Here is an 11968-nt window from a genome sequence, read left to right on the forward strand (position 1 = left end):
GGACTCAGCCCCAGCCCTGCATCCATTGAAATAGACAGTGGAACTCAGGTCTGCCCCTTCATCCATTGACACAGACAGTGGGACTCAGCCCTACCCCTGCATCCACTGACACCGACAGCAAGACTTGATTGATAGGAGCAGGAGTTAATGGCTCCTGCTGCTAATAATCTGCCCAATGAGGAGGAAGACAGTCTTTGTGCATGTGGCTGGATCAAATCGGGCTCAGGTAAGAAAAAAAAAAAGGTGGGGGGGGGGGCTAGGTTGAGGCTTTAGAACCACTTTAAGTATATGGGGATACAGCAGCTGCACAGACACAGCCAAACTTTCCAATTTGACAGGTATGTGCGTTTAGGGGCCCCTCATCTGCAACCATACGCCAAATTAGGACAAGAGGCTGTGTCTGTGCAGCTGCTGCATCCCATTACACTAAAGGTCACATTCACCCCAGCGATTAAGGCTGTTGCGAATTGCAGCAGCAGTTTCTGCTCTCATAGGCTAGGCTATAATGACAGGTTGCTGGCATCTATTCATGGTACTCTGCACAGCCAGTAATTACCTGCGGTGATCGCTGCTGGATGCACTTGGTGTGCTTCTATGGGGCACAGCACACATCAAGGGAATGTTTGTTTATCCAGAAGTGGAAGCTGCAGGATACGCTTTATGTGCATCCAGCAGCGATCACTGCAGGTAATTGGTGGCTGTGCTGAGAGCCGTAAATAGCTGAAGCCGTCATCCACCTATCATTATAGTGAATGGGGCTGGCTGCCACGCTTAACGGCTGAGAGCTGCAGCAGGAACTGCCGTTACAATTTGCACCGGCCCCTATTGCCAGTGTAAATGTAGCCTTACACGGGCTGCCTTCACGCAGCACCTATTGGCTTAAGTCGCATAAACAAACGTTCATGGTCTATGGCAGGGGTCAGCAACCAGTAGATCACAGTCAGGTGTCTGGTAGATTCAAATCTGGGCTTGCTGACCATTCCAAACAGAGTGCAATGCAGAGGGACTACTTGTAAAGTTGGAGCTGTAGTAGGGAGTAAGAGCCACATACACCAATGCCTCCCCTGTAGTGCCGGCTCCTGTCCCATGCGGAGTGATAGCAACTGCACTCCACTTCTTATCCCAGCTAGTGGTCCCCAGAGTGGTGCCAGCAGCAGGAAAGAAGAGATCAAGTCAGTGTGAAGCAATACACTGGGTATAATAGTAAAGGGCTGATTTCCCACTGATGTGCTGCGGTTTATCTACGCCACAGGTGCAATGCATTGTACTTGCAGCTTTCCTGCGGGTTTGCTGAGCTTCGCTATAGACTTCTATTATATCCTGCGGGTTTGGTGCACTTTCTGAATGCAGGAATTTTGGTGCGCTTTCAGAAAGTGCAACACAGTAAGTGAAGCTAACCCAGGAAAGTCGCAGATGCACTACGCTACACCCGCGGTGCAGGTAAACTGCAGCACATCAGTGTGAAAGTTGAATCCCTTGGACCCCGCAGAAGCATGCAGTTGCAGGACACTTGCAGAGTGGCCTTATTTACTTGAATGGGGCACCACTGGCAGGCAGTAGCAGCCATCAAAAGCAACAGGGGGTTTAATTCCTGCTGTGGCATGTGTACACCTTTGGCTGCTGCCTCAGCAGCTAAAGGGGTTAGAGATTGGGGGTGGTAAAACAGCGAATAAACCGTACCCCCCCCCCAACTTTATGTGTAAATGAGCCCTAGGTGCGCTGCTGCCGAATGCAACTAAGAGCTCATTCACAAGTGCAGCAGGCAATGCTGCTCCTCTGAAAAGTAACCAGAGCGTGTTTGACAGGTGTTGGAGGCGATATGTTGCCTCCTCACCACCTGTTTCAAACCCATGATTGCCATGCAATGCAAGCGATTGCGACACAGCAGTATAGCAATTAGAGGTTTAAATCAGGTGTGAGGAGGTGACATTATGCCCGCTGATCTTTGACTTCCCCCATGTTGCAGAGGTAGATCTCCACCTCTTTAACCACCTCCCACCCGGGCCATTGTAAATATACGGCCGGGCGGGAGTCTCGTCCTTCTGAATGGACGTTCCGGGAACGTCCTTCAGAAGGAGAGAGATCTCGATGTGCCTGTGTCCCTCGGACACAGAGCAACATCATTCAGCAGGAGGGCCCTGTGATTGGCCCTCCTGATCACATGACGGCTGTGTCCAATCACAGCCGTCATGTAATGTAAATAGAGCCGTTGTAACGGCTTCGATCTCTTCTCCTCCTGACAGATCCTGTCAGTGAGGAGAAGAGGGATGATCGGTGCTGCTGCTGGGGTGATCAGTGAGTATTTCTAATTACTCGATGATCACAGGGGGGGTCTGTGCTGGTAATCAGATGATTGATTACCAGTACAGCCTTGGGGGGGGGAGGGGTGCCACTAAGCCACCAGGGATGCCCACCCATGACCACCAGGGATGCCCACCATGGCCACAAGGGATGGCAAGCAGGGCTCAGAGAGCCCCCCAGTGCCCTCCCTATCAGTGTTGCCCACCAATGCCATCTATCAGTGCTGCCCACCAGTGCCGTTATTGCCATCTATCAGTGCCGCCCACCAGTGCCCATTACTGCCCACCAGTGCCGCCTATCAGTGCCCATCAGTGCCCCCCATCAGTGCCGATCAGTGCCGATAATTGCCGCCCAACAGTGCCACCTATCAGTGCCCATCAGTGCCGCCAATCAGTGCTGCCTATCAGTGCCCATCAGCGCTGCCTATCAGTGCCCACCAATGCTGCATATCAGTGCTATCTATCAGTGCCCATCAGTGCTGCATATCAGTGCTACCTATCAGTACCCATCAGTGCTGCATATCAGTGCCACCCCATCAGTGTCTCCTCATCAGTGCCTGTCAGTGCGGCATCATCAGTGCTCATCAGTGCAGGAAAAAACGTATCTATTTACAAAATTTTATAACCTAAACAAAAAAACTTTTTTTTTTTTCAAACTTTTCAGTCTTTTTTTATTTGTGCACCAAAAAAGAAAAAACCTGACGGTGATCAAATATCACCAAAAGAAAGCTCTATTTGTGGGGAAAAAATGACACAAATTTGGTGTAGGTACAGTGTTGCATGACCGCGCAATTGTCATTCAAATTGCAACAGCGCTAAAAGCTGAAAATTGGTCTGGGAAGGAAGGGGGTTTAAGTGCCCTGTATTGAGGTAGTTAAAGTTGCCTACCCCTGGTCTATGGGCTTCAGCACCCATCAAGGGAATGTTTGTCTATCCAGTTGGAGCAGTCAGGCGACACAGCCACTGCTCCTAATTTGACAGGCGTAAAGATGAGCGGGCCTGAATGCAGACTATGTGCGTTCAGGGCGGTACTCCTGCATCCTCACGCCTGCCCAAAAAGCATGAGTGGTTGTGCCCTTGCAGCTGCTGCGTCCCCATACACTTATGCTCCGTTCACATGTAGGCGTTTTTTGGGCGTTTTTCTGCTCTAGGATCAGCTCTCAAAACGCCCAATAAGACAAATCCTATTCATTTCAATGGCCCCTGTTCACATCTGAGCGTTTTGACGCTGTGAGCAAAACGCCCAACGCTCAAAAATGTACAAGAGCTTCTTTTTGGGCAGATTACAGGCGTTTTCCATTGGTCTCTATTCAATCTAAAAACGCCTGCACAAAAAAAGCCTGTAAATCGCGGTAAAAATTGCTGTAAAAAAACGCACGAAAACGCTACGCTAAGGTGTGAAGGTGTGAATGTAGCCTTACAAGGGCTGCTATGCAAGCAGCACCTAGCGGCTCAAGCCACATAAACAAATGGCCCATTCATGGTCTACAGCAGGGGTGTCAAACTAAATTTTATTGCGGGCCGCATCAGCATTATGTTTGCCCTCAAAGGGCCGGTTTATATCTGTAAGATTAGATGTCCAGAGCACCCCACACCACCCTTACATGAGATGTCAAGAGCTCCCCACCATCAAAAGTCACCCTCCCTTCCTTACATCAAAATGCACCCCCCTACCTTGTGCTACTGCCAGGAAGAAGATGCCGGTGGATCTGGGAAGAAGAAAGTGCAAGGTCTAGAGGAGGGCTAGAGTCAGCTTACAGAGTCTGCTGAATGCTGAGAACAGGGGAGACAGAGACAAGGTCGTGTTGTGGCTGCACAGAGGTGCAGGATCTGTAGGAGGAGTTCTGCCCTCCTCTCTGCTGCAGACTGCTGAGAAGGGGGGTGGGCAAAGACGAGCCTTTCTGCAGCAGCACAGAGAAGCACAGGCGTTGGCAAACGAGTTTGGTCCTCTCTGCTGCCGACTATTGAGACAAGGTGGGGGCAGAGACAAGGGTGGTGCCATAGCTGCAGGAGAGGTGCGAGGGCCACAATGGTCTGGGGGGCCGCATTCGGCCCGCGGGCCTTGTGTTCGACACTTGTGGTCTACAGGCTTGTGTGAATGAGGTCTTAGCAAACAGCAGCCTAATGTGGTATCTCAAGCAAACGAATGGACCTATATTTAACAGTTACATTCTCTTAGATGTTAAAACTGTTGCAAGTACACACAACAGACAAATATGTTGGTATTTAGGTGGTCCTGTTTGGGTTGTAGTGAGGATCTAGTGACTCTTTAGGTTGAGGAGTTTAGGCATTACCTGAAGAGCAAAAAGTAGTAGGGAGAGGTAAGAGAGAAGAGCAGAAAGTCAAGCCAGCCATAGATTATTCAGGCTGGAAAAAAATAAAAAATACAGATTTATCCAACAACACATACGAGCTAATCGAGAAAAGTTTCCAACATTCCCATTCAACAGAAGATGATATAAGTCCCGGTTCACACTGGGGCAACTTGTCAGGTGCCTTAGCCACCTGACAAGTCGCGCTCCATTCAGTGCAATAAAACCGTTCTAATCAGAGCAACTCAAGTCACTCCGACTTAGAAAAAGGTTCCTGCACTACTTTGGGGGCGACTTCCATTGACTTCCATTCGAGAAGTCGTTTGCAAGCCAAGCTGAAGTCGCGCTGCACAGGGCAGCTTCAGAGTTGGGTGATTTTGAAGCCGCCCCCAGTGTGAACCCAGGCTAATTCCCCATACACACGTGCAGATTATCTGCAGACTTACCAAAACCATATAATATGAGGTCAAACCTAAACACTTTCAATTTGTATGCAATCCGGCAGGCCCTTGCACTACATAGAAAAGGTAAATCTGCAGACAAAAGTCTGCAGATAATCTGCATGTGTGTATGGGGCATAACAATCAACTTTTATCAAACAGGGACAGCCACACCTGGATTGAAATTCAGCCAGTCCCGGGGGAAACGGTCAAATTTCGATCCATCTATGGCTGGTTTAAGGGTGCTTTTACACTGTCGGCGCAGCACTTTGGCCGCAATGTGAGTGCAGCGCAGAGTACCTGCAGTTTTCTTGCAGGTTAACTGCGCTTTCCCATAGGCTGCTGCGATGTTCTACAGTTTTGGTGTGTTTTCTGAAAGCTCCCACATGCAGTACATAATAGAACTTCATGGGACAGCGCAGCGAACACGCACCAAAATCGCGGGTGCACTGCAGCCAAAGTGCAGTGGATCAGTTTGAAGTCACCCTAGGACAGTAGGAAAGTGCGAGGAGATGTGAGTGTAGGCCAGGCAGTGGGCAACTTCAGCAATCCAGCTGTAGTAAAACTACAAATGCCATCATGCCTCTGTCTCTGGGAGTGATTCTCGAGACTGTCAAGAGTCTTGGGAGTGCCTCCTGGAACTTGTAGTTCCCCAACAGCTGGCGTGCTTAGGGTCGCCCACCCTTTGGTAGGTCAAGAAATGTGTCTGGCAGAGGGAGGTGCCACATATGCATGGTAACCATGTCTATGATGTCATAACCAGCCCAAATGTGTGCGCTTCTTGTAGGAAAACTGAAGAAATGTGTAGAATTGATAAAAGCAATCCAAATGCTCCACTGACAATGTTACCCTCAGGTCTTCTAACACAGTGGTCCTCCACCCTGGCCTACAGGGCCCACTAACAGGCCAGATTTTAGGTATTACCTTGGGGAGATGCAGACTAGAGTACTGCAATCACTGAGCAGCAAATTATATCACCTGTGATGTATTTCAGTTATCTTGAAAATCTGGCCTGTTAGTGGGCCCTGTAGGCCAGGGTTGAGGACCACTGTTCTAACACATCAAGTCTTTTCTTTACTTTGATTTCATGGTCAATAATGCAGAGAATCTGGTTACAATCTTTTATTTGAATTATTCAGCAGGGGGTTTCTAGAAGAGGCCATGGAGTTATAGGGGGCTGCAGGAGAGGGTATGAGGCCACAGGGGAGCTCCGGCAGAGAGCACTGGGCTACATTGCAGACTCCAGTTTGGAGCACTGGGCTACCAGAATGGGGGTAGGAGCTTTAGGAGGAACCATGGGGCTATGGAGAAGGGGCACTCCACCCTTCTGGTGGGGAGCACGTGCTTTGAAGGGAGAAGAGGTTCTGGTAGAGGGTGTTGGGCTATGGGGTGGGCTTTGGTGGGGAAGTTTCGGTGCTCTGGTGGGGAGAACAGGGATATGGAAGGGTTTCCAGCAGAGGGCATAGGGGCCCCAGAAGGCAGCACAGTACAGCTTAGACAGGCACCAAGGGGCTACGTGGGGTGAGGAGTTACAGAGGGGCTCTGGCAGGCAGTATAGGGAGCTTCAGCAGTGAACACGAGAGTAGGGGGTGTTTCAGTGGAGAGCAAAGGGCTACAGAGGGGTTTCAAGCTGAGGACATGGGGGCTCCAGAAAAAGACAGTTCATCTCATACAAGGAGCACAATGCTATGGGAAGGAGGCGCTCTGGCATTGGGAACAGGACTTTGGATGGGGGTTTTGTACTCTGTTGAGGAGCATAGGGCTATGGGTGGGGGGTCCAGCAGGCAGCACAGGGCTACATAGGGGTTTTCAGGATAGGGCATAGGGGTTCCAGAAGAAGGTACAGGTCATCTCATGCAGGGAGCTATGGGAAAGAGGAGCTGTGGCGGAGGCGGAGGAGGAGGAGGAGGAGGTTGGGTTCTCTGTCGGGGACCATGATGCTATCTGGGGCTTTCCAGCAGAGGGCAAGGGGGCTCCTGAAGAAAACAGGGTAAAGCTTAGACAAGGAATATGGGGGGGGGCACTTCAGGGGACGGGGATTTGGCAGGCAGCATGGGGCTATGGGGGCTTCAGCAGGGAGCACAGGGCTAAAGGGGGGGGGGGCACTAGAAGAAGGCACAGAACAGCTCATACAGAGCATGAAGCTATTGGATGGCGGGGCTCCGAGGTGGGGAATGGGGCTATGGCGGGGGGGATGAGTGCTATGTCGGGGAGTATGGGGGCTAAGGGGGGGGGGGGGTTCCAGAATAAGGCACAGTTCATCTCATGCAGGTGGAAAAGTGCTATGGTGAGGAGGGGTGAGAATAGAACTATGGCAGCAGGGGGGGGGGGGGGGATTGAGTGCTATGTCGGGGAGCATGGGGCTAAGGGGGGGGGGTTCAGCAGAGGATATGAGGGTTACAGAATATAGCACTGTTCATCTTATGCAGGTGGCACGGTGCTATGGGGAGGAGGGGTGCGATTGGGGCTATGGTAGGGGGGGTGTGCTATGTCAGGGAGCATGGGGGCTAAAGGGGGGTTACAGCAGAGGATATGAGGGGTAATAGAATAAGGCACAGCTCATCTCATGCAGGTGGCAAAGTGCTATGGGGAGGAGGGGTGGGAATGGGGCTATGGCGGAGGGGTAAGTGTTATGTCGGGGAGGGTGGGGCTAAGGGGTGGGGGTTTCAGCAGAGGATATGGGGGGTTACAGAATAAGGCACAGCTCATCGTATGCAAGTGGCACGGTGCTATGGGGAGGAGGGGTGCGATTGGGGTTACGGTGGAGGGGGGGGGGTGTGCTACGTCACGTTGGGGGGAGCATGGGGGCTAAAGGGAGGTTCCAGCAGAGGATATGGGGGTGGGTATAGAATAGAGGAGGGGCTCCGGATTGGGTGCTATCGGAGGGAAGAGCAGTGCTGTGGGGGGGGGGGGGGGGGGAGCGCAGTTCTGTGGGGGGGTCCAGCAGGGGGCATGGTGCTACAGGGGTCTCCGACACATGACTACAGGGGGGCTCTGGTGGGGGTTAAGGTAATACAGATGGGGGGTTGGTTTGCAGGATCTGGCAGAGCACACAGGAATATGGGGGGGCTCCGGAGTGGGTGCTATTGGGGGTAACGCAGTGCTGTGAAGGGGGGGCATGGTGCTACAGGGGTCTCCGTCACATGACTACAGAGGGGCTCTGGCGGGGGTTAAGGTAATACAGATGGGGGGTTGGTTTGCAGGATCTAGCAGAGAGCACAGGGATATGGGGGGGGGGGGGGGGGGGCACTGAGCTACAGAGGGGCACAGGGTTCTAGAAGCCTCCAGCAGGGGGCACACAGGTGACATGCAGTGTCTGTGGCTATAGAAGGGATGTATATAGGGAAATGGAGGCACTCCCCCACCCCTCAGTTACCTCTATCATCAGCAGCCGGGCCGGCACCAGCAGGCTCTGCAAAAGCTGGAAATAGAGCCATGGAGGCCCTGATGTCAACACACGGCGGCGCACACAATCTACGTCACTCAGCCCCCTGTCTCGAACTACACTTCCCAGTGTGCGCCGCGGAGTCAGCGAAGCTCAACCAGCCAATGAGCAGTGTGTTCTGTAAGCCCGCCCCCAGCTCTGTAGCTGCCGATTGGCTCCCCTCAGTAGCAGTGAGCAGAGGCTGAGTACAGATGATGACAGGTCCATCTCTGATCTCCTCCAGCGCACAGGAACTCTATGATCACAGTGTCATGCATTAGTATTTCATACTCTGGGTACAAGCAGCTCATAGTCACTACATTATTCAATTAAAAACAATTGTTTGGAAAAGCACCATACCCATACATGGGGGGAACTCGTATTAAATAGTCCAAAGGAACTTCAGTGACTTCCATTGGGGGGGGGGGGGGGGGGGTGGTAGCTGTCCAGGACTTTTACAGAGGGGTGCATATCAGAGGATGTGTACTTAGAGGGGAAATTTGAGGGGTAGAGGATTTGTGCAAGCTGGGGGTGTTGTAGAACAGGGGAGAGGGGAATTGTGTGGGGGTGGGGATTTGTACTAGTAGGGATGATTGGGGACTATTTGCACTAGGAGGAGAAATTTTTGGGGGAAGGATTTGTGTTAGAAGGGGTGAATAGGGGGGGATGGGAGAATGTGTGCTGGAAAGGGGATTTGGAGTGGGGGGGGGGAGGATCATGTCATGACCTCACTTCCGGGTACTCGGCGGCGCCAAATTCAAAGAAACAGAGACCCGGTCAGACGGCGGTGGTGCAGATGGAGACTCAGTCAGACGGCGGCGGTGAAGTTAGGATGGCCGGGTCTCCCGGTGGGACAGGAGTCCCGGGCGAGCCGCGGAAGGCGGCGAGAGGGGGGGAGGTCCCCCTCCCCGCTCCTTGAAATGACAGCCGAGCGGCTATAGACACCAGTACCGGGGTGATGCCTCTAGCTGCAGGCATCACTCCGGTACAGCACTTTCCCGAAATATCGGTAAATCAAAAGGCCGATTCCGATATATCTGGCAAAGTGCATATTGGCCCTCGATATATCGGCTTTGCCGATAATCGGTCGATCACTAGTTAAAGGTAGAGGGAAGTTGACTGGGACTGGATGAGAAGGTGTTAATAAGAGTCATAAAATAGGTCTGCTTGTAAAAATGGAGGCAGGAATTGTATTTTTGGAGGGCAGATTTATATTGGTTGAAGTCTTTCTGGGACTCAGTCTTACGCCACAGACGCTCAGGAGCGTGGCTACAATTATTGAGATTTCTGGTGTCATCTGTTTGCCAAGGGTGTAGGGGGTTGGGGCCTGATTCTATGTGTAGTGAGGGGTGCGAGATCATCCAGGGTAGAGGACAAGGATCTATTGTAGACAGAAGTGGCTAGATTGGGGCAGGACAGGGGTGAGTTTTTGTCATAGAGGTGATCAGTACCAGGTGAAGGTTTCTACGGGTCATTGTTAGGTGCTTGGAGGGAAAGTTAGTGGAAGACAGGGAGAGAGCAAAACTAATAAGATAGTGATCAGAGAGAGGGAAAGGATTGTTGGAGAGGTTGTACGGGGTGCATAAGTAAGAGAAAAAAGGTCGAAGGTGTTGCCATCAGAGGTTTATCACCCCAAGAAGCCAGACAAGTTAAGAGTTGTCTTTGATTGTTCAGCAAAGTTCAAAGGCATCTCCCTAAACGTCACCTTACTGACAGGTCCCGACCTGATAAATTCTCTAGTGGGAGTCCTCTGTCGCTTCAGGAAGGAAGCAGTTGCTGTGATATGCGACATTGAAAAGATGTTCCATCAGTTCTACGTCCCCCCAGAAATGCGCAATTACTTAAGGTTTCCGGTACTTAAGAGAACGGTCAGTTGGAAACAGAACCGAAAGAATACAGAATGGCAGTTCACCTTTTCGGTGCCAGTTCCTCTCCAGGATGTGCCAACTTCGGCCTTAAAGCGGAGTTCCACCCAAAAGTGGAACTTCCGCTTTAGGGAGTCCTGACCCCCCGACATGCCACATTTGGCATGTCATTTTTTTGGGGGGGGAGCGGGTACCTAGTTTTGACAGGTACCCGCTCCCACTTCCGCTCGGAGCGCCGCGGCGCCCTGAGCGGAAGTTCTCCTCTCCCCCTCCCTCCCTGCAATCTTCTGGGACACGTCAGAGGTCCCAGAAGATTGCCGGCCAATCACGGCTCGCAGCGCGACTCGCGCATGCGCAGTGGGTACCCGGCTGTAAAGCCGCAAACTGTAACAGCCGGGTGCCCACAGCAGTGATGCCGGCGCCGAGGGAGAGGATCGAGGCTTCCCGCGGCCGCATCGCTGGACCGTTGGACAGGTGAGTAAATGGCTGGAACTCCGCTTTAAAGAGGTTGTAAACTCGGTACAATTTTTTTTTTTTTCTACAACCTGAAAGAGAAATACATAATGAGCTAGTATGCATCGCATACTAGCTCATTATGAAATACTTACCTTAGAACGAGCCCCCGCCGTGCCGTCCGCTCTCCTCTATGACGGGCGACATGTCTAATCGCCCGTCTTCCGGGATCGCGGCATCCGGCCATCTGATTGCCCGGAGCTGCGGTGGCGTCACTCCCGCGCACGCGCGCGGGAGCCGACAGTCACGGCATGGGGCTCTGAAGGAACGGCACGAGCGGCCGTTCCTTCATAGCGCATGCGCCAGTGACGTCACTGGATGCATCGAAGGTAAATATCTCCTAAACGGTGCATGTTTAGGAGATATTTACAGTACCTATAGGTAAGCCTTATCATAGGCTTACCTATAGGTACAACTTACAGAGGAGGGTTTACTTCCTCTTTAAGTATCTTGCAAGACAACACAAGTCAGAATATCCCTCAGCATCAGCCTTCATCGAGAAGAACTTTTATGTCGAAGACGGCCTAACCAGCGTTCCAACAGTCAGTGAGGCTTCGAATCTAATCCTCGAAGCGCAAGAATTATGTAAAAATGCTGGCCTACGACTGCATAAGTTCAACTCTAATAGAAAGGACGTCCTGTCCTGTATAGCTCCGTCAGAAAGAGCAACAACTAGTGTACCTGTCAAACTTAACCCAGACTCAACAACAGAAGGACAAGTACTTGGCATTCAGTGGTCAATTGAAAACGACACCTTCAGTTTCAGTGTTGACATAAAGAATCAACCCTCAACTCGTCGTGGTATCCTGTCAGTTGTAGCCTCTCTTTATGATCCTCTAGGCTTCATAGCCCCCTTCATACTGAGTGGCAAGTGCATTCTTCAAGAGCAAATGAGGAGGTTAGACTAAGTTTAGAAATAGCGGGAGTGTTTGTATTAAAGCGGAGTTCCACCCTGGATTTTTTTTTTTTTTTTTTAATACCCCCGGGACAGTCAGGGCTAGTGCATTCCACAATGGCTAGCCTCTGATCTGTCCCGGGTTGCACTTACCTGTTAGGACAAATACTTACCTTGAAAACGTCTTGTCCAGCGCTGCCATCTCAGATGTGGGCAGCT

General features: G+C 51.5%; 1 protein-coding gene across 1 annotated transcript in view; it reads right to left on the reverse strand.

Moving 5' to 3' along the window:
* NRDE2 (NRDE-2, necessary for RNA interference, domain containing) overlaps positions 1 to 8543 on the reverse strand; it is a 75916-nt gene extending 67373 nt beyond the window's left edge. The window contains exon 1 of the mRNA XM_082242784.1: positions 8429 to 8543. Coding sequence (XP_082098910.1) covers positions 8429 to 8489 — 61 coding nt within the window. The 5' untranslated portion in view covers positions 8490 to 8543. The remainder of the gene's footprint in view (positions 1 to 8428) is intronic.
* Positions 8544 to 11968: the final 3425 nt, after the last annotated feature.

The sequence above is a fragment of the Pelophylax lessonae genome, assembly GCF_965119305.1.
Source record: "Pelophylax lessonae genome assembly, chromosome: 13".
Taxonomy (NCBI): Eukaryota; Metazoa; Chordata; class Amphibia; order Anura; family Ranidae; genus Pelophylax; species Pelophylax lessonae.